The sequence below is a fragment of the Squalius cephalus genome, assembly GCF_949319135.1.
Source record: "Squalius cephalus genome assembly, chromosome: 4".
Classification (NCBI taxonomy): domain Eukaryota; kingdom Metazoa; phylum Chordata; class Actinopteri; order Cypriniformes; family Leuciscidae; genus Squalius; species Squalius cephalus.
The window spans coordinates 49,445,943-49,472,988 of NC_137125.1; the positions used below are offsets into that span (position 1 = coordinate 49,445,943).

Here is a 27,046-nt window from a genome sequence, read left to right on the forward strand (position 1 = left end):
GCTTCATTTTCTTTATGACTTTGGTGTGAAATATGACCTGGATATTTCTTTGAGAGATTCATATATACAGTTTATATTTATGACAGTCTTGCTAAAGTAAAAATTTTGACAGGAATCGGATACTTACATCAGTCTTCATCACCTTGTTTTTTTCCCCTCCATCAGAAATAAAGAAATATTTAAATCAAATAATTTCCACTTTTTTTTTTATTTCAACACACGTAAAAAAGGATATGCACTCAGTCTATTTTCTTCAAGATTAAAAATGGCAAATAATATAGCTGATTTTCGATGCCTGCAGATTTCCTAGGGTAAGAGATGGGGAGTTTCATCTAAACGTGGATGTTTCTGTCCTTGTTTGGGAGGCATCAGTGCACCACAGAGTTCAGCGGTTCTGCTCTTATGTTTCCAAGATCCAGCGCAGAATCTGTTTCTTCATCGATTTCACCAATTACAGCCCTTAAACAAATAAACATACAAGTCTGTTACTATTATGGCTTCAAAAATCCAATGAAGTCTTGCACTATGTAAACAAGTATGAGAAATACTAGGAGCATAATACTTACACATTATCACCTCTGACAATATACAATCCCAGAACCACCTGCTCCACTCCCTGGGAAGAGCTGAACACCCGCTCGTGGCTTTCATCCAGGATGAGGTTGATTGTCTGATCGAAACCCTTTAGCGTCCCCTAAGATCAAGAAAATTAAAGTCATAAGCAGGCTCCTTTATTAATGCACACAGACAATGATTACTGAGAAAAACTCACCACAATCATCCTGCCATCTGATGTGACGATGGCAACCGTCCCTTGAAATATGTGAGTTCAGGTTTATAAAGACAGCAGTGAAGCATCACATATCTCTAACACACACACACACACACACTACTACTACTAATACTTAGGCAGTTCACATTTAAATATCAAATTAACATATATAATGTAGTACACAGAGTCAAATAGCATATTATGCATGCTTAAATAGCACATTTCTATTAATTAAATATAATCATGAGACATATTACATGCATGCTAGTATATACATTGTACAAACACATAACCAGACACAATTTATCCATGCATTATGCATATACACTGTAATGTTACGTAGTAAATGCACACTAAACCGCGATGATGGCTTTATCACGGTCATTACATGCTAAATCGCTTGCTCGCGCGCCACATCTCGCGTCCATTGAAACATAAACATTGTCATTAAAACAACAAAATGCCCACATTCATTGAACTACAACACTGTCAATGTGCTTATCATGAAATGCTGCAAAGGATACGGTTAATGTAACTCTCAAGAGCGGTAGACATCTCTGTTGGTGCGTGTTTAAATCCACCTGGGCTCGAGCAAAACTACAACGAAACACATTCGTTCAGCTGCGACCTGAGCCGGAAATGAAAACGGAGAGGCTTGAGTAGCCGATGACCTATCAAGCTCAGCCACAGGCAGTACTAGTCGAGTAGGAGCAATAGAACATATGGTCATTTATGTAGTCCAGCAGATGGCGCAGGCTATAGGTTTCTTCCGGTTTCTTCAAGTAGGGTCTATATACGTTTAGTTTCTAATGAGCAGCTTTTGAGTCTGAGATTGGAATCGGTTCTTGTTGAAAAGGCAAATTGTTGAAAATGTCACTGTGGGGGCCGATGGAAGTACTGATGATGATGATGTTGACGATGGCATACACAAAAGTGTTGTGTAATGGTACCGTGATGATATCAGATGCTACTTTGATTCCTATTAAATGATTATCATACTAATGCTATTTACTTGGAATTCCAAGGTAGTTCAAATATTATTTTATTATAATCAGGATCCAAGTCCAAACTAGTTAGGCTACCCTATATTTCCAAATTAGTCATGACAATGGTTTGATGTCCAAAAGCCACAGTTCAAGCCATGGTACTTCTTGCTACCTTTTTATTAGGTGAAACAACAAAAAACTAAACAAACCATTGCACAATATAGAAAAAGGAAATCACTTTTCACATTCTGAACCCTGTCAAAACCCCTCATTAAAACACTAACACTGGGCACATGCGGGTGTAAAAGCACAACACAAGTGATTGTTAAAGTTAATCATTTATGTTGTTATGAGGAAGTGAACTTTAAGCCTGAGATGCATTACAAGGATCTCCAGGAAACCATTATGTTACCAGATGGTATATGAAATACACATAGGCTACTTGAACGGTGAACCACAGAAGAAAAATGGATGTATAATGTAAAAACGTCAGACAGTTTAGATTTTTACCATTCCAAATCGGACAAATAACAAGGAAAACTGGTTTAGCAATACAGGTAATTCAAACCTTTGAAAGTGAATTCCTGTGGCACTCAATTGACAGGTAGTTTTGATGTGTTAATCAGTATTTTGTTTTTAATTTCTTTGTGAACGCTATTCTTCAAGGAATATGGTCTTTTTGTAACTTATATTTGTGTTGTCTGTTTCCGAACAACCTCTTTTAGGTTTTATGTGAAGCTGTAACAGTTTGTTAAAGGCAACATGAAAGCAGACGACAAACTTCAGATCCTGAAATTCTTTCTAATGCTTGTCAATTCCTTCTTTGTGGTAAGATTAAATATATGAACCATAGATCTGTGGTAAGATTAAATATATGAACCATAGATCTGTATGTTATTGGCAAGGATTTTAGAGACATGTTATGTTTATTAGTTACAAAGAGCTTCCTGGACAGCAATCAGATATATGAATCACACAGTGGACATTGACATTCAGCCCATAATGTGATGTGCTTGTTTTCTGCCAGCAGTATATAAAGACATAGACTCAAATAAAACATCTAAATTCATGCATGACATGTACAAACAAGTAACAAATTCAATAATCTTGACAGATTCTTGGCATCAGCATTTTTGCGTGTTCTGCTTGGATTTTGTTTGACAAAGACAGCTTTGTAAGTGTTCTCAGCTCCGGTAAGTTTTGTGATAGTCTATCATTATGTTTCAACTCAAAATACGAGTTATCTCAACAATACATGTTTATTGCAATTTGCACCATAGTACTTATAATAATGTTTTAGGGCAAGATGTTGTCTCTCTTTAAAAAAGAGTCTATACCATCCATAGCCAATTTAGATTGAGCGTTTGTCCTTACATCTGATTTTGTGGTGTTAATGAAGCGAAACGTGTGGTCTCTTAGGAGGGGACGTAAAGTTGGTGGCTGGAGGGCTCTTTTTCATCGGACTTGTTGTGGTTGTTGTGTCTTTACTGGGTTGTGCTGGTGCCTATTTTGAGAGCAGATGTTTCATCATATTTGTAAGCATGACACAAAGACACTGATAATAACTTTTACGCTGTTTTAAAAGCTTGCTGTTAACATTTCATCTTTTCTGTTTTTTTTTTAGTATCTATGCTTCTTAATCGTCATCATACTGGGTCAGATTTTCATCACCTTAGTGCTAATAATACAAAGGCAGAAGGCAAGTCTTTGCTTTATTAATACAGTACGGAAAATCACAGCTGACTTCAAATTCACTTGAGACATTCGCTAAGAAGTAACTGCTTGATATAACGACTAAACAAATTGTCTAACCTAACGCATATGTCGAATGTTACCAGATTTGGCAATTTTTTAGGGAAAATGTGGACGGCATCATTAGGCAGTATGGAGGAAATGAAACCCAAACGTTCTGGGAACTTCTTGACAGTGTGCAGACTGCTGTACGTACATGATTTACACCTTTACTGATCAAGAATGCAACAGCCTCATCTGACAATCAGCTATAGTGATTTGATAGAGGTACTTTTTTATTTTTTCTTTGCTGTAGGCAAAATGCTGTGGTAGACTGGCCCCAAATGAATGGAGGAATAACACAGTTATTAAATCCCTGGAAGAGGCTGACATCTACCCGTGTTCCTGTTTTAATGGTACCTGCCCTGTAATTCTGGAGGGAACATACAGCTTTGGAAATGGTTCAGACATCTATGAAAAGGTAACATATGTTGCCTTTTTCCATCATCCCAACCTTTACTTAATCTTTTCCCTGTTGATTTAATTTGCACACTAAAACCGTTTCTTTCGTTCTTTTTTTTTTTTTTTTTTTGGTGATAGGGCTGTGAGAAGGTTTTTGGGGACTGGCTAGAGATGAATATAACCGTAATATTTGGAATGGAGGTTGGCCTTCTTTTGATTCAGGTAAAGAGAGAGTAAACAACTAAATTACTTTTCACACAACTTGTAACCAATTAAAATAGTATTCTGGGTAAAGTATGACATCTTGGACTTATACAGCTAAAGTAAAATAAAATAAAATAAAATAAATAACTTGTATTTTCTCTCTTTTAAGTAACACACTAAAAAATAAGCATTTTTGACTTGTACAGATAAAATAAAATAAAACTGTTGTACTTTATTAAGTGCATAATGCAATGCACTTTTAGTGATTGAGTTTAAATTGTATTTAACCTGGAATATTTTTAAACTGCTTTAAACTGAAATTATGGTAGCACTTTACCATAAGATCACATTAGTTTAATGTTAATGTATTAAATATCGAGTTCAGTCTTGAAACTCTAGAGGGCGCAGGCTGATTGGTCTTTACATGCAGTCTACAAGCAATTACATCATTGATCCTGCAACCAATGAGATTGTCAATGAGCCAATGAGAAATTTAAATAGTCTGGTTCAGTGTTTGCTGTAAGCTAGTCCTGCAGCGCGCTATCAGAGCTCCTCTGAACCCCTCCACCTCCCCCAGCTCCACCTGCCTAGATCTGCTACAGGGTTTATGGATGTAATAGATACACAGAGGCGATGGTATGAGCATGCAAATTATGTGTATCAATCTGTGTATGTATTAGTAGTAGCAGGGGAGGATTTAGTGATTTAGAGGCCCCAGGCAAAATAATGGGTCCTATATATTTGCACACATTTACTTGGATCAACCTTGAGGTTTCTTTCTGTGTTGTGATGCTTGCTTCTGCACGACGATATCCCATAGTTGTTTTCAAATTTTCATGTACATATTATAATGTAATTAAATCTAAATCTGGGTTATTGTGGTACATACAAGCTCTACGAAATCTTACATTTTAATGGACAAATTTAATCTAATTGAATCCTCCTTATAATGATTTATGTGCTTGGATTATTTCTAATGATTAAACAATAGATCAAAACAAGACATGGTTTGAAGTAAGCTACTGATTATTGATGTCCATCCATCCATCCGTCTTCCGTCTTCCATGCCACTTATACTATATAGGATGTGGCAGTGCTGATGATTACTGAGGTAAAGCAGGGTAAATTACAGGTGCTGGTCATAAAATTAGAATATCATCAAAAAGTTGATTTATTTCAAGAATTCAACTTAACAGGTGAAACTAATATATTATATAGACTCATTACATGCAAAGTGAGATATTTCAAGCCTTTATTTGTTGTAATTTTGATGATTATGGCTTACAGCTTATGAAACCCACGAAATCAAAATCCCAGAAAATTAGAATATTACATGAAATCACACAGTAATTACACAGTGATACCATGGTCATTGAACCAGGTTTAGGTTCTTTTGGCAGTGTGGGCAGGTGCAAATCCTGCTGGAAAATGAAGGAAGCATCTCCATAAAGCTTGTCTGCTGAAGGAAGCATGAAGTGCTCTGAAAATGTCCTGGTAAACGGCTGCGTTGAGTGGACAGCACAGTGGACCAACACCAGCCGATGACATGGCTCCCCAAACCAACACAGACTGTGGAAACTTCACACTGGACTTCAAGCATCTTGGATTGTGTGCCTCTCCATTCTTCCTCCAGACTCTGGGACCTTGGTTTCCAAATGAGATGCAAAATTTGCTCTCATCAGAAAAGAGGACTTTGGTCCACTGTGCTTTATTAAATCCAGAGTCAACGCAGCCGTCTACCAGGACATTTTCAGAGCACTTCATGCTTCCTTCATTTTCCAGCAGGATTTGCACCTGCCCACACTGCCAAAATAACCAAAACCTGGTTCAATGACCATGGTTTTACTGTGTAATTACTGTGTGATTTCATGTAATATTCTAATTTTCTGGGATTTTGATTTCGTGGGTTTCATAAGCTGTAAGCCATAATCATCAAAATTTTAACAAATAAAGGCTTGAAATATCTCACTTTGCATGTAATGAGTCTATATAATATATTAGTTTCACCTGTTAAGTTGAATTCTTGAAATAAATCAACTTTTTGATGATATTCTAATTTTATGACCAGCACCTGTATACCAGAGTAAAGAGGTTAGTGGAACTTAATGTGAACATTCTGAGAAGTGGTACAAACGTTCTCCAAACCAACAGGGAACATTCTATTTATGTAAAGAAAGATTTCCAACAGAGAACGTTAGTATATCTGTTCTGGAAACCAAACGTTGTTAGCTTGGATGTTAACTTATGTAGTTAATTAATGTGCTACAAATAGAACCTTATTGTAAAGTCTTACCAGTATTTTAATATAAAAAAACTTGCACAAATCTAATGCATTTGGGTTGCTTTGTCTCATAATGCTCAGATTCTTCAGTTTATCTTTGGCGTCCAAACCTGCAAATGCATCGGGCGCAAGACGAGGGCACTGCATCCCAATAATCTGCTGAACGCCATAGAGGACAATCCTGCAGCGGAGCCTGAACACCAGCAGTACAGTACAGAAAATCACCAGTTTGAAATTCAAACCCCTAACCCTCAAATGAACAGTGGCAACTATCCACACAGGAAATATGCGGATGAGAATTATGATCAATATAACAATCCTGTATTTTACGAACAGGGCAACAGTCAAATGTACAATACTAGCCCTCATAATGTGCAACACCAACAGAGCTATAATGGCAGTTATGATCAGGGGTATATGCATCACCAGAACTACCATCAGAGCTACAATCATGATGATTACTAAAGCCAGATTTCTTCTCTGGAGTAACGCGATCAGATTGGGATGGGCTAATTAGCTGTTTTAAAAATAACATGCTGTACAAAGAGCAAGCTGCAGTCTATGTCTGACCAAAGACACTTAAAACCTTCTCGGAAGACCATTGTTTTGTTTCACTAAGTTCAGGTTTGTGCCTGTTCCCAGGGGTATCATTTATCATTTTAAAGACAACCAGCATCGCCTTCTCAAAAAGTTCATTCCAGACCTCTCAGGTCAAAACCTTTTTAACGGCAACTCAACATATTTCTGTACAAGTCTGTTTTGGGTTCGATGACAGACAATTACTCATTTTTTTAAAGATTTTATCTTAAGCTTCCATTTTATTTGAATGCCACATGACAAGTTTACAGGTATTGGATAACTGTAGAAGTGTAACTATATAAAAATACTGACCTGAAATCATAACCGATACAATATGAGACAATCCACACAATATAACTTGCAAGAATATTATTATTCAATTTTACAACACTGTTATATGGCGAAAATAATAATGAATATATCAAATAAAAAATTGTTACTCTTTTTAAATAAAGAATAAAAATCGACCTGAATTCTACTTAAAAAATAAACATGTTTTATATTTAACAGCTATATTTACATTATTTTGATTATTACTAATCAATAGAGAACAAAAAACACACAAACTGTATTTAAAATGCACATAAACCATTAGTCATCCTTTGCTTTTCGTGCCACGGAGATTCCTCTGTGACATTCAGATGATTCAAGGGGTTGTTTAGTAAATCATTGCACACTCAGACCTGCTTTATGAGTCAAGACTTGTGTTAATGACACTGGAGGCCGTTCAGTGTGTGAATGTATCTGTGTGTGTGTCGGAAGCTGAGTCGGCGAGTCAAGAGTGGGCTTTGACTGAAGTTTGATGGACGACACTCACTATAGACCATAAAGAGCGGCGTTTCTGTCCGCATGAGAGGGCCCTTTGTTACGGTCGCTCTGCGGCTGATGATAGCCAGGCTGACATTATCGACCTCGTGCGGTTATGAGTTGGCAGTCATGCTTTATGACAACAGTTGACAGCACACGCATTGATGGAGACAAAAGAGAAAGTTACATGGAGAGGAGTTTGAGATTTCCACTGCCAGTACCTGATTCCGCTGTGGAAGAATGACAGAGTGATGCACAATGAGTCAACGGGGGATTTTCAGGACTATTTGGGATACGCGAACAAACAAAAACTCTTCGAAAATAGCATAAAAGGGTTGTTTTAGGTCATATTTGAAAGGAATAGTTTATCTAAAAACAAAAACTCTCATTTATGCACCCTCACAAAATGAGACGTTTTGAAGAATGTTCATGCTGCTCTTATATGGCCTCCAAAATTCAAGCTCCAAAAATTAAATAAAAAAGCACGTTCTAAATGTAGTCCACATGACAATATTCATGGCAGCTTCGTGCACAATAAACCGAAATTTAAAGGGGCTAAATCTAATAATGTATTAATCGCTTATTTATTGCCAATGTTTGAACAGCTTGAAACTTCACCTAATTCCTAGGTTGTCTATGAAAGCCTGTAGACTGATTTTTATGTGAAGAACTCTGTATGCTTTTGCCCGGAAACTCAAAAGGATGACGTTTATGCACGCTCCCTGAGAGCCTCTCTTCCGTTCATTGACACATGAAACAAATGCTTATACAATGTTCAGGATAAGGCCGAAAGAGCCATTCTTTCACAACAGTGTAATTTTCATTTTAATAAATCCACATCGCTATGATCAGATTCTTAACTGCTGCTTTCTCCACGCTGTCATTTTTGTTGTGTGTTTGGTTTGTTATTGAGAGGAAAGCGAACAGCACATATTTATTTACAAATGTGTGGACAGCGTCTGGATGTTTCCTGCAAAGGTATTTCCAAATTTTTACTTCTAAACGAAAAACGAAAAAGAACTTTGCTGTGAGTATATCATGGCCTTGAATCACGTTGAGTCTCTTGTACGTTACCTGAGCATGAATGCAAGCACAAGTTGCTGGCTGCAGTTCACTTAATGCCCACCGGTGTCACTAATAACAAGGGTTTTTGAATTCCACATATGGCCCATTTAAGTCGATATTTACAGAGGTTTTTTGCAAATCTCATTGCACTTCAAAATCCCTTTAGAGAATGCATTTGGACTCTTAAGTCGCATATAATGTATGAATTCAATTGCATTAGATACAAAATATCAAAACAAGTGGCATCAACAAACCAAGTGCTAAAAAACAAACCCAATTTTTGCACAAATTTCACTTAATTTTACAATGTCTTTTAACTAACTGGTGTTGTATGAAGTCAGTTCACAAAGGTGTCTTAGAACAGGTGTAGTTCACAATGAACATATTTATCAGATATTTGTGAAATGTTAAATTGGTTTGATTGGCTTTAGGGCTTTTCTAGTATGGAAATAAGCAGCATGAACATTCGTCGAAACCTCTCCTTTTGTGTTCAATGGAAGAAAGTAAGTCATACGATACCATGGTGAGTAAATGATTTTCAATTTTGGGTTAACTACCCCTTTTAAAACAAAATAGAATTATATTCTAAATGCTGTTCTAATCGCAAAAAAAAATCTATTCTAATCTACTTAGTAGGCCTTAATCTCATGATATAAATGTTATTTAGCTACAGTGAGAAGAAAAACGGACACCGGAAGAGAAAGAGCGAGAGATTCTATAGCAAGTGAGATTAAATTATAGGACATGAGTCATGTTGATGTTACATCTTTATCATGTGAGCCCTTTTCTCATGCTCTCTGGGTTTCCCCATATTGTCTCGAAAACAATCAGCTCTTGTTACACTGCCAGAGTGTGTGAGCATGTGTACACGGCAAAACTAGTTAATGCAACGCAATCGGACCGATGACCTGGCTTACAGACCCTCTCAAGAGGGACAGAGACGTTGGATTCTTCCAGCTGGAGTGTGTTTGTGTGAGAGACACAGAGTTTGGACATGTTAAAGCCAAAGTAAATGAAACGAGGGTGCGATGTCTGATACCTCCCTCTACAGAAGAACGGGATCTTGTGAGGATCCAGTGTTCACAGACACGCATCAAGGGCTTCAAGATCCCCTCCATCAGTATCAGCGAATAAATGAGTAGTAAAACCCCAAAAATCTTAGCACTGTTGTCCAGGCTCTAAATCAAACGTGTTTCTAGACAAGCCCGTGCTCTGTTCCAGAGACGTTTTCTGGTGCAACATTAAGCACCGTCCTCATGCGATGGGGCGCTGGCACAAAAAAGCCATTTATCCTCTGCACAGAGGCCTGCAGGATCTGTAGCGTTCCTCAAAACCAACGAGCTGCCGCGGGCACTGCAGCCGACCAGCCAACGAGCCCATCAAAGAGATGCACTTCCTGCCGGATGAAATCATAAAGGTTTTTCCATGGCTGTTTTTAGGATGGCATCCCGGATACTCAATGATTGGTTAATGGATCCGACACAAGTTGCGATTTGTCTCTTCAGCCTAATGTTTTTTTTGTGGTGAGCAGGTACGGCTTGATGAGTAACTCTAGAAACATCTGATGCACCCCTCCTGTCGCCGCCAAAATATTCCCTTCATTGTCCGCTTCATAAATCCGGTGATTTCTACCACAAAAATACAGCTGTTTCCGTTGGTTTCCCTCATGCATTTTTGATTAAACCTCTGTGTCTGCACACCCTAAAGAATCCAGCCACGCCCTGTGAGGATGCCATATGGTGATGGAAAATAGGCTTTGTTAGGTCTTGTTTACTATAACTGGTAAAAAAGGCAAAGACTTGTTGCAACTAACAGACTGCTACCTGTCCTGTTGACTGCTGGAGCTGGAACCGGAATCCCTTCGCGCAGCTCCGCTGTGGGGCTCAGTTCTGCTTTCTTCAGCTCCGCTGTGAGGCTCACTTCTGCTTTCTTCAGCTCCGTCGTGGGGCTCGGGCAAACTGAGAGCAACTTCATGCATTCTTTGCGCACAACAGCCTCCTCTTCTGAATACCTGCAGATTGAGAAAACTTTGTATTTTCTATCATAACTGACCTTGTAGTGAGACACGGGTGTTCTTGAAGCATGTCAATGCAAAAATGCCAAAAATGTAATTGAACGCCTTCAGGGCTTCCTCACTATTGTGACGCAGGGAAAAGCTACTTCTGCTGGTAAACATGGTTATATATTGTGTAATGAGGGTACTAACTTACCATACTGACAGAGAGAACAAGAAGCGCCATGCAGGGGATGATGAGCACCGCCAGGAGCCCGTGAATCGCTCCGTTCATACCGTTCTGCTGTCTGCTTTGGCCTGCCAGAACATAAAAGCAAATTCCCTTTTTAGTTCTTACGTGTACACTACACTATATAGTATGTGGACATCTGAACAGCACACCCATTTGTGTTTAATGAGCATTTAATTTCAAAAGCATTGGCATTAATAAGGAGCTTGTCCTCCCAAGCGTCTTCCATTCTTCTGAGAAGGCTTTCTATGTTGGGACATTTGCTTCCATTCAAACACAAGAGCATCAGTGAGCCAGTGTTAATCTCCTCAATGAAATTACTGATGAAAATGGTAGTTAAACCTGTATTATGTTCAAATTTTGGGTGAGATTTTTATGTTGCGGTTTAAATGGACCCTAATTGGATTCAAGTAAAAATTAGGTAAAAACAGTAAACCTTTAATATTAATACTTCTCACACATTACAACAAAAACTATGTTTATATGTTTATATTTCTTTGGGATAAAAGTGTCTGCCAAATGCATAAATGTAATTTTAAATACTCTTAGAGGGTAGTTGAGAAGCTGACATGAAAATGGTATAAATTTTTTATTTTTTTATTTTGGGTGTGTGCAGATGCGGTTAACCATGAAATCGCAGGTGAAATTGCCCGTGAACATCAAAATCGTCAGGAATTTTGTACACATATTCCACAACACCTCGGGAGTCAAAAGTTTGCAGGCATGCTCATGAACCTAAATGAGAAACTGTCACAAAATTTTAAAATATATCCTTGTTTTTTTCAGCCAAACTCATTTGACACAAAATATCTTAGTTATAGATCTTAATTTAAAATTTAAATAATTGAATAACACATTCACATGTTCACAGTTCTCTGATGTCAGTTGATGGTCACATGAGGTAAACAAATAAAATAATGAAATTTTGTTATAAATGCTTTCATTTTAAAATTATTTATTTATTTTAACTCTGATTTTTTTTTTTATCAAATCACAAACCCCCTGCAGTTCCCTCACAAACCCCAAGAGTTTAAGAAACTCTAAATATTGTAATTTTAGCAGGATTTATCCATTTAATCAGCACAAGCTGAAACTAATGATTATTGGTAAAATGAAACGCATCTTGTACATATGAGATTAACCATATATAAAGTTACGTGCTAATCAGAATTCATGTTGTGAATATGGTCTTTCCACAACAATGCACTAAAACACAGACAATGAATAAAAAAACCCATAAATAATTCATAATACTTATTACAATATTTTAGGAACTCACGTTCTCACAACAAGGACAGAATTCATATTGTATTAAAATGATTTAATATTTTATTTAGCACTTTCTGTCAACTAAAACTCAACATAATATTGAGAATACTTAACGAATATATTTTTCACATTTACATTTTTAAAGAACAAGACAAATGTCTAAGTTAAAAACAGGTCTGGGCTTTGTAGAGGCCTGTCAAGTTCCGCCACACCAGACTCAGTAAATCATATCTTTATGGAGCTCAAGGACATTTTCATACGGGACCCTCCGAAAAACACAATTTCGCACAATTCTCGAGAATGCCACTGCATGCTTGGTTAACGCTACCCTCCTGCTTTACAAACAGCAAGATTTACCTGCTAAAGTGTATGCTTTGCACACATATGCTCAAATTTTGCATGCATGTACTAAAGTCTGAACAATCTCATAAATGAATCTGCCTCCTTGGAACCCTGAAAAACATCAACAGTTTTCCACAGAATTTGAAATTTTACATATCCGCTGCTTTATCATCTTTGCATCCATTCTGTAGAATTACATCCATTCTGCAGATATTTCTCAGATTCCATCTACGCCTGCTCATGCATCATATACGTAACAAAACAATATTTTGTGCATTCACCTGGTGTGAAAGGAGGGGCTGCGGGGGTCTGGCAGGGGGGAGGTGTGCAGTGACGAAACTCGCCCAGAGTGGACCCGGCCACTGCAAGAACCTCTTTAACATGATTGAAGTAACGTCTAGTTGGCCACTTTACCCTTTTGTAGTGACATTCGAATGTTTGCATCGTCACCTCCTAGTGAAGACAAACAAACCAGAGTGAGCCGACAGCCATGACAACGTTTCAAAGAACACCAATGTAAATTAGAGAGAATTACCAGCTCCTCTCCCTCCAGAGTGAAACGGAAACCCTGCAGCATTGTTATAAAAATAGTGATGTTGGCTTTATTGGTGGACAGGTTGCCAAACTTGAGGGCCAATGTTCTTAAACTGCTTTCAACTTTATACAGGTTTACATATAGCCAGCAAGCTCCACCCTTAAATATCAGAAAAGAAAAATGTTTAGGCGTTACAAACCACAACAACTCTCTCCCCATGTGAAACATCTGCTGATGGCCTCAAAATGTATTTGGACACTTGCATGAAATATCAAAATTTCAAATCAAGGGCTATTTAGTTAAAAGAAACATGCATGATTGCATTTTCAAGACATTTCCAAGTAAAAAGTTTGCATGATGAAACAGATCAATTGATTTTTTTTATGAATACCAAAAATGTTTGTTGAGAGGAAAGCTTTGCATCATTTGTTTGCCATGTGGTGTGATATTTAATCCTTTAATGCAATTAAATTCATACATTAAGCGCAGCTCAATTGTCCAAATATGATTTTGGGCCACTGTAGATGCATCCGTATTATCAAATATCATCATGCATCACACTAACCACATCCTTGGTGATGAAGTCGATAGGTATTCTGTAGTCACTGGGAATGTTCTCACTCTGATGGGTTGAAAAACAAGAATTGGTTGGCTGTATAAAATGTACCATTTCAATTGGTCAATTGAAAAAAAGAAGAAGAAAAAAAGTCCTGACTAGTGTAGAAAAATTGTACAAATGTCATTGATTTCCCTGCTGGAAAATCAGCCTAAGATGGTTTGTTGACCTAAGTCTCCAAGCAGGCTAAGCTGGTCTTCAACTGGTCCTTCAGCGTGACCAGACGAGAAACAGCTCTCTAAAACCAGTCTGAGCGACCAGTAAACCAACCAGCCTGAATAAAAATTCTGTTGCAGATCTTACCAATGTTTCCAACGTGGCCACATCATCAGTTAAAGGGCTTCCAAAAACACCTGAGCACGTCACAAGCCCAGAAAAAAGCAACACTAATACACAAATGCTTTCTCCGATCTGTAAGGAAAAAGTCTCAATGTGGTTACAGTATTAGAGACAGTAAATACCGCCTATCCAGTCTGAACATGATCACGTGCCGTGTTCTTAATCATTATAATTGTACAAGACAACCCCAATAAGTAATGAAAAGTAATCAACGATTGAATAGAAAGTGAGTTACGAGGTGGGTGTGCGTGCGCGTCCCCAAAAAGTGCGTGTACTCACCTTAATCTCCCTCATGTGGAACATGGGATTATTAAAAACAAATCAGCCGTACGTCTCCTTACTTTCTTCGCTTTCCTTGGCAGCGGAATGCAGGCATGTTTCCGCCTGCTCATCTGAATGGAGATAATCACACGACGGGATGGGGATCAGTGTTTGTGGCGTGTCTTTCTCCTGCGGTCCCGATGGAGAGCATGGCGTGCTGAGCGCGCGACGCCTGTGCGTAATTTCGCCCTGAAGCGCTTCTGTGAAATGAATGGGGGCGGATGGACTTGTCCTCTGTGTTTAAGAGGTAGGGCGCTTTGACTCACTTTTATGTGTAAAATAGAGAAAACTATTCAAAGGAGGTTCCTCTGTGACTCATCCAGACCTCAATCACAAGTGACATGGGAGTTTGGTGTGTGCCCTTTTTAAAAAAAAAGAAAAGAAAAAAAGCATCTTAAACCATCCTAAGAAGGTTTGCAGGTCTTTGCTAATTTGAGCTGGCCTCCCAACTGCTCCGAAGCTAAAACCAGCTACACCAAATAATAAGAACCTCAATGCCTTTACAACCAACCTAACAAGCTGAGAAGTGGCCAAAAACTCAACGTGACCAGATGAAAAGTGCTTCAAACTCTTAAAACTAACCTGAACAGCCTGAAAACCAGTCAACGGAGGACTAACCAACTGAAAAGTACCCAAAATCCCATTTGAAATCAAGATGAAAGTACCCAAAACCCTGACCAGGTTAGCAGGGCAGCTCAGGCTATAAAGATAAGACGTTCACACATTATATTTGGCTAAACTAAAATGGTTTTCTGGGGTTTCTGCCTGATCTCTTGGTTTTAAAGTGGTTTCGGGCACTTTCCAGCAAGGTCATTCTGCGAGACTCTTGTCTCTTAAAAGAGCTTAAACCAGCTAAGACCGGTTTAAGATGTTCTCTCTTTTTTTTTAAACACACTAATAACAGTATGCAATTACAAGATAATGAGCAAAATTATTACACGTAATCAAGTCACCTTCATTTATATAATGCTTTTAACAATATTCCAAAGCAGCTTTACAGTAATAATAGGAAATTAAAGTAACAGAGATTGTTTGGATTTATGTCAGTTCTAGAATAAAGTTATTGTCCAGTTAAAGTTAGTCCATACTCAAACTTTTTAACCTTAATCCATCTTTATTAAATAATGACCAGTGTAAACAAGAAATGCACTGTAATATGAACCCTAAAATGTGGTTTATAATTAATAAACACACACACATATACATGTGTGTTATTAATATTATATATAAATGATTCATTATATCATTTTTTAATAATACAATTCAAATCATTGTTCAAATAAAAAGTTTCTATGTGTTAACTTTAAGGCATTAGTTATTTGTTCATAATGCTTTAATGTCAACATTCTCAAACTTAAATGTAATCTGCATACTGTATATTCTGCTAAATTAAAATGAAACATTTGGCCTAACAATTAAAAATGACCCATTTTAGCATTTAAAATCTTGCCTGTTGTATATTTTTAATTTTTGAAGTAAATTTCACTCCATTTAGAGTCAACATAAACCCAAGTGTGCCGTGACGATGTGTACACTGCCATCTAGTGCTGACTGACAACTGGTTTGCAATTAACTATGAAATGTATGATTGACGGGTGGATTAAGTTTTGACAGAATGGGTACATCCTCTACTTGAGAAACAATATAGGGTGAAGTTTAAAATGAAATATCTCATCCAAGAAACATTCCACCCATGTCATTAAAAAGAGACACCTTTTCAACATTCAATTATTAAGGTGAAATGCATTTTTTGGATGCTGAACAACATACATTAAAGATTAGAAAAACAACTAAAGAACAATATTTATTAACAACCATTTAATGAGTTACATAGCATGAAAAAGTTGCATTGTGCTTTTGTTGTAATCTTTGGGACGTCCACTGTGTATAAAGAAGGGTGTAGGTGACGGCTTAAAAATGGACTCGGTTAATGTTCAAAGCCAATTGCACCAAGTACCATGTGTGCTGTGCATTTGACATTTGAGTGGTTTTGACACAAAGAGATAAAATGGTGTAGTGGTAAACACAAATCTGAGGTGTGTGACAGGTAGGAAATCAAAAGACTTGATCCTAGAAAAAAAAAGAAAAAAGAAAAAAAAGTACACCTGAGAAAGAATCATTTGTCATTGCATCTGGCCAAACATGAAGGCACAAAGTGACAGCAAGAGCTCATTTCCTCTTGCGGGGGCTCTTTTCTGAATCCACCTTTCTTTCTTCAGAGTCCTTCTTGCCGCCCCGGGTGGACAGAGAAGCCGCGTGGCTTTTCTCCACGGTCTCAGAGGGCTCTTTGGGTTTCTTAGTTTTGTGATCAACTGAAGCTGGTCTGGGTTTTTTCCCTCCTGAAGCCCAGGAAAAGACGGCTTTGATGAGGAAAATGCCGACCAAAGTAGCTAACAGTGTTGAAAGCACCAGGGACCCCGAGAGGCCTTTGACGTGTCCCCGAATGTGGCTCAGGATTTGGCATACAGGCGTGTCTGAGCTGGGCTGCTTTGGGAATTTCTCCTGCGCGCAAACAAACATGTTTCAGCATTCATTTGTAGTCAACGTGAAATCACAACTTAATCTATTTGCGTTCCCAATGCATATTACAGTGAATGATTCATATCGGTCTTTACCTTTAGTCCAGACTCCTCAAGCAGTTTCTCAAGCGTCGGATCACCAAGGGTCACAATGGGGAAAAACTCCTCTTTGTACTTCCGCCTCCACCAAGCCTGCAGATGGGTCCTTCCAAAACAACATATAAAAGTACAGTGAACCTGAGAGCGGATTCAAGCTGGTATGTGGCTTTCTAAATGTTTATTATTTCTATACTACTATGGAACAATGGAGACTTAAATTATTCTCTCCATTTACAAAAAAAATATTCTCATAAAATCTAGCACTAATCTGAAACCGCAATATAACTATGCGCAATATCTAAATGTGAATGGGCGTTAAATGGAAAGGAATGGAGCTCACTTGTCTTTGGCAGGGTCTGTGAAGTGGTAGTTGTAAAGCTTGGCTTTGATTAGGGCTGGTGGTTTCTGACTGAAGGGGTACTGCGCTTCATCTACCTGAAGCAGACTAACCACTACAGGAAGGAAAAACAGGTTAACAATCTCAAATGTAGGCTGATAAGTACAGTGAGCCCTGCTGTGGTCGCTCACCCTCTGGTTTGCCCTGTAGGAGGCGCTGTATGAGGCCTGTGAACCAGGGGCTTTGATCGTTCCCCTCTTGAGCCGCCTGCCACAACAGCTGCTCCAGCCGGGGCTGGTAAGGTCCTACTATGGGTGGGGCGGCGTTCACATTTCCTGGTTTATACATGGGGTTCATCTCCTGCAACAGGATAAGAATACAGTCCACTGAGGATAAACTTGAACCTTTCCGTTGAATGAATACTTCATGGAAACAATGGCTGCCTGGGTTATTACTCAGAGAGCAAAAAAAAGATTTGATTGTTGCATGGCATCCTTTCCCATGTCTTTCTCACCGTCCATGTCAGGCCATCATGGCTGCCCTCTAAAATGATCTCAGGCCTGCCCTCAGTGGAGATTACTCTGTGCTGGATCCCGTACGCCCCGACCAGCTGGTACCTCTCTACGGCACTGTACGCATCTCGCACTTCAGGTAATACTGACATGCCTGTCATGGCGGTGTATGGAACCTGAGAGGAAACACCAACACATGTACTTACATACAAAGGCAGGTAAAAATGTTACATTGCACCAGTTCAGTGTATAACAGCACTTCTCAATCTTTCTGACTCTTGAGTCCCCCCATTGTCAAAGATTAATAATTGAAGGCCACCCAAGATTTCTGTTGTAAAGGAAAAAGTTGCTCATTTTCAAACCTTATTATTTACAGAAACTAGCAGTGGCTATATATAAATCAATTTAATTAAATACTTGAATATTGATGCAAATACAATTTTTTTAAAACAACATTTGATTGAAATAATTAAAATAATTACAAATAATTTTAAAAAATCCATAATTACAGAAGCAATGTTTATTTACATGATTAATAATGAATTTACATGACTCACGTTATTTGTGATTTTTTTTAAGATATTTTTTTTTACTCACAAATAGTAATTTCTCAGCTATTTCTACCTGATAAAATATTTTAAAAATGTATATTTGTTAAAGAAATGTCCATAACTTGGAATTTAATTTCATTACTTTTTCAGGTCTAGAAATCACACTTTTAAAATTACTCGTAGAGGGAACCTGGTATAATAAAATAAAAAAAAGTTGAGAGAATTAATTAAAATAACAAATATGACATCGGCGCACATCTTGAGTTTTAGCTCATTTTAAAGCATATTTTCTCTTATTTTAAATCATTTTATGCCATCTTGTGGCCCCCTTGGAACTGTACAGAGGCCCTAGCAGGCCCCGACACCCTGGTTGAGAATCACTGATCTATAAAGATCATGTTTTATGGTTATGGACAGCAGAGGGCACTGTATTGCTTTGTATGTAATAAAAACTGGAGCAATTAAAAGGAAATAAAAATTATATATACTATGTTATAACAATAATATAGGTTTATCTTTACAGGAAATGCAAACAAATTAACAAATGCAAAGTCACTAGTACAACTATGTAGCATTTGAGACTCAGAACAGTTATGCATAGCATTATCAATATGACTGGGTGAGACGCAAAGCCTCCTAAATCACATAAATCGCACATCAGTTGCTACGTTGCACATGTAGGACATGTAGCTCACCACGCTGAGGGCAAAGATGGCCACAGCAGCCGCCGTGATGACGGCCCACTGGATGAGGGACCACACTTTGCTGACCAAGCCTCGTGTGCACACACACCTGACAAAGGAAACAGATGTGAGATTTCTTGGCTTGCCTCCTGTAACAATGGTCTTTGGCAAAATCACAAGCTGAAATTCGAAATATTTTCTTTTTGTACAAACACACACACACACACACTTTTGTACATCTATCTTTATGAGGACATTCATTGACACAATGTAATCTCTAGCCGCTTACCCTAACCTTACCCATCACAACTAAGTGCCTAACCCGAACCCTTACCCTAAACCTACCCTTAACCTAATTATAACCTTATCCCTAAAACCAAGTCTTGACCCTCAAACAGGCCTTTAAAGGCTCTCAGAAAGTGAGGACCGGCCAAAATGTCCTCACTTTACTCTCTTTGTCCTCACTCCAATGGTCTAAAACTCAAACTGGTCCTCACAAAGATAGTTGTACAAGTACACACACAATACACACACACACACTGGCTTTCCATGTTTTATGGGGTCTTTCCATGGACAGTGATTTTTATACTGTACAAACTGCATTATTCTGTCCCCTAAACCTTCCCATCTCATAAAACCTGCATTTTTATAGTATGATTTATTAACCGTTTTCCCTCATGTTGACCAAAAATGTCCACACAAGGCCAAAGATTTCTGCCATTGCCATCCCTGGCATTCATTTTGTTCCCACAATGTATGGTTTACCAGGACCACACACACAAAAAATAATCAGATTCTCATAAGCATTCCTGATGGGGCTTACATTAGCATGGCGGCCACCGCTTCCCAGGTGAACGACAGCACACCAACCCAGATAGTGAAGCCCTGAAAATGCTTCAATAATTCATCAAACTCCTTTTGAGAGAAATCTGAAAGAAAGCACCAATGAATAGATTAAAAAAATATTCAATTAACTGATGCATCTTTTGGTGATATTTTGCCTCGTTGACATGGCAGAATAATGTTTCACATCACAAAACATCCTTGAAAACAACAAATCAGTTCATGGCAAGGCAGGTTAATGGGTAACTCTCACAAAATGTGCCAAAAACATGTCTGGCTCATGTTTCAGCCCATTATCAAAAGAAAAACTATAATCTTGCATACAGAAAATTATTGTAGCATTTTCATGGCACAAAAACCTTTCACAAAAAAAGTTGGCACACCACAGTTCCATAAAGAAAATACATATTTTTTTGCATGTTCTCACTAAAACCTTTACTTATTCTCACTAATGTAAAAAAAAAAAAAAAAAAAGATTTTTCAATAAACATTTTATGAAAAATACTACATTCGCTTCTGATTTTGGAGTAAATTTATCAAACCTCAACATATCTCCAAGAGATTCGTCCTAACATTTTACAAAACAATTAAATTCTAAGCTTGTATTCACATATTTATAAATCTGTTACCAAACTAAAAGGAAGCATCAGATACATTTTTGCAAATCACACTTGAAGACTCACTGGTTTTGGATGACAGGGTTTTGTTTTCCCAGTTAATCTGCAGCTTGAAGAGAATAACTGTACTGATCAGGATGAACAGGTAGATGGCCAACTCCGAAAGCACAGCCAAAACACAGAGCAAAGTCTGTGCGCAGGCTGAAAAGCACAAGCACACACTCAAATTAAAGCTAATAAGCATGCTGGGATCTTCACACATTGAACACTAGTTTGATACTGGCAGAACAAAAAGATTTCATTAACATCTCCTTTGATGCATTTTTTCTGAGATTGCATTAATGAGCCCTTTAATCAGATCATTAGTGCAAAATCTGCTACTACCCCACCAGAAATAACTGCACAAAACAGAAGTTAGACATATGAGCTCATACCCCTGGCCTTTTTTTCCTGGCCCTTCTTCTTCTTCAGAATAGCACTGGAGTTGAAGTGTTCGTCATCCAGCAACGAGACGCTCAGGGCGATGCTCAGCAGGTTCAGAAGGCCACAGTTACCAGTGAGGATGTGGCAGAGCTGAAGAAACAGCTGACAAAAATGGTATAAAAAGAGGTATAAGTGAAAAAAAGACTTGCAGTAGAACACACACACATATTTATATATAATATTAGCTGCTGATGCTTATATATATTTAAATCAAACCTGAACATAAAAGCTGAACAGTCTCAAGCGGCGAATGGGAGAAAAGAACGTCATAAGAGGAATGGTGATCTCGCACTGCAACACAGCCACGGCTCCTAATCTCAGCAACCAATCAGGGAGCTGATGGACGAACCAGGCCAAAGGAGTGGGACTCATCTGGTTCTCAAAATGATGACTCAGTGCTGCAAAAGAGATGCTCGAGTTATCAAAGCACTGTAATCTACAGATGAGTCAGTTTGTCCCACACAGATGTGCTGTCTGCCTCACAGTTCTGGGCTATTTTTACCATTACTTCATGCAAATTCAAATATTAATTAATTTATAGCCTTTTCATTTTTCAAGTATTTAAGTCTCTAGATTTTCAAAACCATAAACCAGTGGCTGTTTTTATATAACACATAAATTTCCAGCAAAGTGACATAAGATTTCCTCGTGAATAAGAGTGGGCGGCACGACGAGCACAAATTAACTGATCTCAACCAATACAGAATGAATTAATAATGTGAAAAATGATTCAATATACCTGACAGGCCGTACCACGCAGGGTCGCCACTGGCCAGCTTACTCGCACCTGTGCAGAAGGTCAGCCGGAAGAACAGCCAGCGGGTCAACCAAAAGGTCACAGAGTCATGGTTCCTGTGAGAGGAGCCACAGCGGAGCAAACCCAGCGGAGCAACAAGCACAGCCAGAAACCCAGCCTCCAACAGCAGCATATCCCTATGAGACGATTACAGTGAATCAGAATTACAAACATGACTGGATTTATATCATTTCTTAAAGGAATAGTTCATTTAATGAAAGTTCTGTCATCATTTACTCACCCTCAAATTGTTTCAAACCTGTTTGAGTTTCTTTCTTCAGCTGAACATAAAAGATGATACTTTGAAGAATGTCGGTAACCAAACAATTGATGGACCCCATTGACTTCCATAGTATTTTTTCCCTACTATAGAAGTCAATGAGGTCCATCAACTGTCTTTACCCACATTCTTCAAAATATCGTCCTTTGTGTTCAGCAGAAGAAAGACATTCATAGAGGTTTGAAAGAACTTGAGGTTGAGTAAATGACAGAATTTTCATTTTTAAGTGAACTATTTCTTTAAAGGTGATGTCACGCGTTTTTTAGGCTGAAACATTTTGTGTCACATAAAGCAAACATCTCCTCACTATCCGCTAGCTGCCTGTCCCCTGAACACACTGTAAAAAAAACGCAGTCTCTGTAGACAGCCTAGGCTCCACAAACGGCAACAAAAACAAACTGGCCCAGCCTGGACCACGAAACACAACAAACAGTGTTCCAGCCAATAACCCACAAGAATGATTTGGGGGTGGGGGTTAGAGCACCTTTAAAGCTACACTATGTAGGATTTTCTCCCATCTAGTGGTGAAATTGTTTATGACTACCAACTGAATATTACTTTCTAGCCCCTCCCATTCCGAGGGCGTTTTAACTCCTACGGTGGCCGTATTATTTCAAATCTGCCGGCAGTCGCGAGTAATCTCCCCCTCGCATTCGTCACGGTGCCACTGAGTGTCAAAACGCGAAAGGCGAAGCTTGAATTTCCAGATATGTCCCTCTTTGGCTAATGTATTTTCAAGATGGAGGCGCAAAATGGCTGCCGCCATTCGAGCGACTCGCTCGTATGTATTATAAATGGCAGATTCTACGCTTACAAGAATACTTGATTAGTTGGTATAAGTAATTACACATTAATGAGTACATATTTTGAAAGAACAAAGTGTTTTTTGCAAAGAATCAACTTAAAAAAAATGACACAGTGTAGCTTTAAGAAAAGAGCCCGCCAGCAAATCTCTATACTCTTGTTCTTAGATATGTCTGGGTTCTTCAAACACGAGTCAGATTTTAGATTTCAGAGTCAGAAGTAAAAATCACAGTCCACTAACCACTGATTAGTAATTTAGTGGACTGCAATCACATTATATTTAATGGGCAGTCAAATAACATGCAGTAATGTTTGCGGGCAGTTTTCCCTCTCATAAACATAATTTTTCTGCTGCAGAGAATCTGACTTGCAAATGCCCCAATTATGAGCCTCAACAGCAATGGAGCAATAACAAGCAGTTACGCCAGTGTCGGTTATACCAAACAATACATACAAGGTCAACCTGCAAGTCATAAATGACAACTTGAGGAACTCACCATTCAGACTGGAGGAAGTCTCCCCCAACCTATAAAACAAAACATATGTCTCAATTATGGTTCCACAGAGGCCACAAATCAAAGAAGCACCTGGGATAGTGCACAATGGTTTTATGCACTTAAATAGCTTTTAATTCTCTGACAGGAGGCATTTACTAACATTATACAGTGAGAGGTAAAGGGCCCACAGGCAGAGGTAGATCAGACTGTCTCTCAGGGGTGCCAGCAGCACAGCACCCAGGCTCAGCACCACTCCGAGCAGGCAGATGAGCTCCAGGGCCTGCTGGGGCCCCAGACCCAGAGACGGCCCCAACCACAGCAGGGACGGGGAGGCCTCCAGCTGCTCCAGCAGGGGCCGCTGCACTTTCGGCATCTGCAGGCGCACAGGAACAATCCCCTCATCTCCATACAACCCTGTCCAGAGACACACGAACAGAGGCATGCTTCATGTTATTGCTGTGCATGATTTAACCGTGAACATTACTCAAAAGAACGCAATACCTTAATCTGACTTAGAAACAACTTTCCTTTTCAATAAAGAGACGGAAAGGCATACACGTATAACCAATGTAGTCCGATTCACAAATGAATGAGATGGTTCTTTTAAAGTCATCATTTACTCACCCTCATGTCGTTCAAAACCTGTAAGACTTTCATGCTTCTTCAAAACACAAATGAAGATATTTCAATGACATCTGAGAGCTTTCTGTCCGTCCATTGACAGTCTACGCAATCATGAAAAACTTCATAAAGAGATTGTAAAGCTTGTGATTGTGAGCTTCAGCAAGAACCAATGAGGTTTGTTCTCGTGCGTCAAGCAGGTTCAGTTGAGCTTCTGTTTATGTACACAGATCAATGTTTATATGTAAATAAAAATTCAATCTGTTCATCATGTAAAGCAATCGAGTCTCTTCAGAAAATTTGGACTAAACCACTCAATTCATATGGATTAGTTTTACGATCTCTTTATGACTGATGTGTCAAAGTGGTAGTTGCTTAGACTGTCAATGGAGGGACAGAAAGCTTTCAGATTTCATTAAAAAGATCTTCATTTGTGTTTCGAAGATGAACAAAAATCTTACGGTTTGGAACTACATAAGCTTTTTTCATTTGTGGGTGAACTAACACTTTAATGAATTGTCAAAATGACTATTTTATAACTATATTTTATTATAACTATACTTGTGCACATAATTCTTAAATATTTAGGCAAACACATTTTCTGATAAAACTATACTCCTGTTATCAAATGAAGGGGGAAAAAAAGACATTCCCAGCCCATTTTACTTCCATAGTGTGAGAAACGTGTCAAATTCAGGAAGTAAAATAGGTTGTGAATGCCATTTCATTTTGACTTTAAAGATGTATTGATGAGTGAGGTATAATAACAGCTGGGAATATGAAAAAAAAAAACGGTCATATTTCATCAGGTGCTGATTAGAAACATTGGTGGCGGTGACAGACTGCTCACAATAATGTTCTGCACACAATAATACAGCATGTTGTGCTTGTTTGCTCAGTGATAGTAAAAGCACAAAGCATCAAGCTGTAAACATTCATTCAACAGAACACAGACAGACACACTGCCATGACAATGAGCAAAACACAAACCCGTCCTGTGAGTTTTGAATGCCTCGAAACAAGCACAGACAGCACAGATGTTCCTAAACACTGGATGCAAACAGGTGCACTGTAAAATACCGCTTCAGGCGACTTGCTAAGTTACAATACACTGACTGACATTCATTACAGAGAGATCAGGAAATACTACTTTACTTTGTTGCAGAACTTTGACAAACGGAGCTAGTTTTTAATGTGACTGAAGTCTTTCTTAAGGTGGATGGCAGTTAGCAGAGGGGCAAAGTTGCATGGTCACATTTTTTGGCATGCAAGCCACAGCAAGAGTGCGCGTATAGCAGGCTGGTTTGAGTTAGAGAACAGGCCGTGTATTGTGCCAGTGCCAACGTATGACTCACGGTTTCTTTTTGAAGACCCAGTTCTGCCTCAAGTGGCTCCTCCAGGCACACTGCCTTGAGGATCTCTTGCCATGTGGGGAGATTCCATGTGCTTTTCCCCAAACCATCATAAGATTGTAAAACCATTGCCACCAACTAAGCTCACGCTGCTTTTAGAAAAAATTAACCCTGACTGGAATATATCTTCAAAAGCACTGAAACTCTGTGCGAACATGCCTTCTTTTGTCGAGTTTTAAACATGCAGCTGGGCCACCAACAACCCAACTCAAATGATCAAATGGGAATAGAGCTATTATGAAGCGCATATGATTTCCATTATCTGTGGGAAACAGTCTGATGGTGGCCAGATTTGGCAGTCTACACCCTACAATACAAGGATAGATTTGAAACTGCCCTTAATTCTTTCAAATAAATCATTTTGCATAAGTTATTATTGAACTGACCAGGGAGAAGGTTACGTTAAATCCACTCTTGTTATATAGAACTGTTCTATAGTCTATACAGCATTTAATTCACTATTATACGCTGAAGAAAAACAGAGTAATCCCTTTACTTTTACAAGGGAAATTGCAGTAATTAATTACTTTGTGGTAATGTATTACACACAACACTAATATGGATGCAGATTAGAGACAGCTTGCAAAATACTGCACTTGGTAATACATTGCAAAAGCATGAGTCACAATGGTAAAGAGATGAAAGCTTGTTAAAAAGAACACTGGATCATAGGAGCTTATTGACAATTTTAATGGTCTTGGTGCATGCCGTAGAATTAGTTGGGGGGGGGGGGGGGGGGGAAAGAGCCTTTATACGCCATACACATGGCGCATTTTAGGGACAAAAAGCTCTCAGGCCCCTGAGTGATGACGGGTCACTACAGTGCGCACTCAGCACTAACTGGCGGTGTTCCTAATATCAGCACATGAGGAGGAATTGAAGCAATGCTGGTTTATTCATACGGGCATTCTGTCCAGTTATTTCGAAATTCTGAAATCCTGTTTAAAATATTAAGTAGACAAATCAGCTAGAATGCGTCGTTCTGCATGGAGATGCGGTTTGTGCACGAGGTCCTTCAAAAGTTTGGACTGAAACTGGTCCCCCCTGACAGGAGAACGAACGGTTAGCGCTGAATGAATGAATGAACCAAAGGTACCCCGTTTTGTTTTCGCCGACATTCCGCAACAGTTCAAGTTCAAGTGTATGCGCAACCATTCATTAATGCCGCACCCAAAAATCCACCATAACCGCCAAACATCCACCTTCAAAAACAAGAGAAACTTCCCTACCTGGTATTTGAACGTAGATGGATGAAAAAGCACACACGTATATAAGTGCAATGCTGATCAAGAACATTCGTCTGGGAGTTTTTACTTCCCCCATCTTGGCGGCTTGCTGCAGGGATGAGGTGTCACTTTGTTTCGGGTGATTCGAGAGCTGATGCTCATTGGAAAAATGAAGTGGAATAGCAGGGGTGGAGTTTGAATTAGTGATGAGAAG

The 27,046-nt window shown here is 38.7% G+C and overlaps 4 protein-coding genes across 6 annotated transcripts; 1 reads left to right on the forward strand and 3 right to left on the reverse strand.

The window, feature by feature from the left end:
• Positions 1-189: 189 nt before the first annotated feature.
• On the reverse strand, positions 190-1,410 carry lsm8 (LSM8 homolog, U6 small nuclear RNA associated). Its single transcript, XM_079868507.1, has 4 exons — positions 1,297-1,410; positions 773-813; positions 567-694; positions 190-459 (listed from the first exon to the last, which is right to left on the reverse strand). The coding sequence occupies exons 1-4, from the start codon at positions 1,325-1,327 to the stop codon at positions 369-371; spliced, it is 291 nt and encodes a 96-aa protein (XP_079724633.1). The 5' UTR covers positions 1,328-1,410; the 3' UTR covers positions 190-368.
• Positions 1,411-2,109: 699 nt separating this feature from the next.
• On the forward strand, positions 2,110-7,862 carry LOC307157554 (CD82 antigen). 2 transcript variants are annotated; one of them, XM_079869491.1, is made up of 9 exons: positions 2,110-2,315; positions 2,484-2,586; positions 2,873-2,951; positions 3,178-3,293; positions 3,383-3,457; positions 3,597-3,698; positions 3,806-3,970; positions 4,090-4,173; positions 6,518-7,862. In XM_079869491.1, exons 2-9 carry the CDS (start codon positions 2,521-2,523, stop codon positions 6,899-6,901), a joined length of 1,071 nt encoding a protein of 356 aa, XP_079725617.1. In that variant the 5' UTR covers positions 2,110-2,315; positions 2,484-2,520; the 3' UTR covers positions 6,902-7,862. The 2 variants fall into 2 exon arrangements, with proteins under 2 accessions (XP_079725617.1, XP_079725618.1); XM_079869492.1 differs by having other exon boundaries at positions 2,277-2,362.
• Positions 7,863-7,949: 87 nt separating this feature from the next.
• Positions 7,950-14,726, reverse strand: kitlgb (kit ligand b; the record flags this gene model as incomplete). Of its 2 annotated transcripts, none has more annotated exons than XM_079869495.1 (8): positions 14,511-14,618; positions 14,196-14,303; positions 13,842-13,898; positions 13,277-13,435; positions 13,023-13,194; positions 11,098-11,198; positions 10,711-10,898; positions 7,950-8,052 (listed from the first exon to the last, which is right to left on the reverse strand). In XM_079869495.1, the coding sequence occupies exons 1-8, from the start codon at positions 14,532-14,534 to the stop codon at positions 7,950-7,952; spliced, it is 912 nt and encodes a 303-aa protein (XP_079725621.1). In that variant the 5' UTR covers positions 14,535-14,618. The 2 variants fall into 2 exon arrangements, with proteins under 2 accessions (XP_079725621.1, XP_079725622.1); XM_079869496.1 differs by lacking the exon at positions 7,950-8,052 and adding an exon at positions 9,644-10,608 and having other exon boundaries at positions 14,511-14,726.
• Positions 14,727-15,651: 925 nt separating this feature from the next.
• On the reverse strand, positions 15,652-27,046 carry lmf2b (lipase maturation factor 2b). Its single transcript, XM_079868264.1, has 14 exons — positions 26,836-27,046; positions 23,734-23,987; positions 23,574-23,602; positions 21,936-22,129; positions 21,413-21,594; positions 21,148-21,298; positions 20,780-20,914; positions 20,077-20,182; positions 19,266-19,362; positions 18,022-18,195; positions 17,699-17,867; positions 17,511-17,622; positions 17,168-17,276; positions 15,652-17,054 (listed from the first exon to the last, which is right to left on the reverse strand). Exons 1-14 carry the CDS (start codon positions 26,927-26,929, stop codon positions 16,722-16,724), a joined length of 2,139 nt encoding a protein of 712 aa, XP_079724390.1. The 5' UTR covers positions 26,930-27,046; the 3' UTR covers positions 15,652-16,721.

Bases quoted from the DNA above. Each gene is read 5' to 3' on its own strand.
- LOC307157554 (XM_079869491.1), top strand. From the start codon at position 2,521: ATGAAAGCAGACGACAAACTTCAGATCCTGAAATTCTTTCTAATGCTT. The intron at 3,294-3,382 runs GTAAGCATGACA...TTTTTTTTTTAG, and splicing joins GCAGATGTTTCATCATATTT to TATCTATGCTTCTTAATCGT. The intron at 3,699-3,805 runs GTACGTACATGA...TCTTTGCTGTAG, and splicing joins TTGACAGTGTGCAGACTGCT to GCAAAATGCTGTGGTAGACT.
- lmf2b (XM_079868264.1), bottom strand. From the start codon at position 26,929: ATGGGGGAAGTAAAAACTCCCAGACGAATGTTCTTGATCAGCATTGCA. The intron at 23,603-23,733 runs GTTAGTAAATGC...TTTGTTTTATAG, and splicing joins TTTACCTCTCACTGTATAAT to GTTGGGGGAGACTTCCTCCA. The intron at 22,130-23,573 runs GTGAGTTCCTCA...ATCGTCTCATAG, and splicing joins GACTTCCTCCAGTCTGAATG to GGATATGCTGCTGTTGGAGG.
- lsm8 (XM_079868507.1), bottom strand. From the start codon at position 1,327: ATGTCTACCGCTCTTGAGAGTTACATTAACC. The intron at 814-1,296 runs GTATCCTTTGCA...ACATATTTCAAG, and splicing joins TCTTGAGAGTTACATTAACC to GGACGGTTGCCATCGTCACA. The intron at 460-566 runs GTAAGTATTATG...TATTTGTTTAAG, and splicing joins ATTGTCAGAGGTGATAATGT to GGCTGTAATTGGTGAAATCG.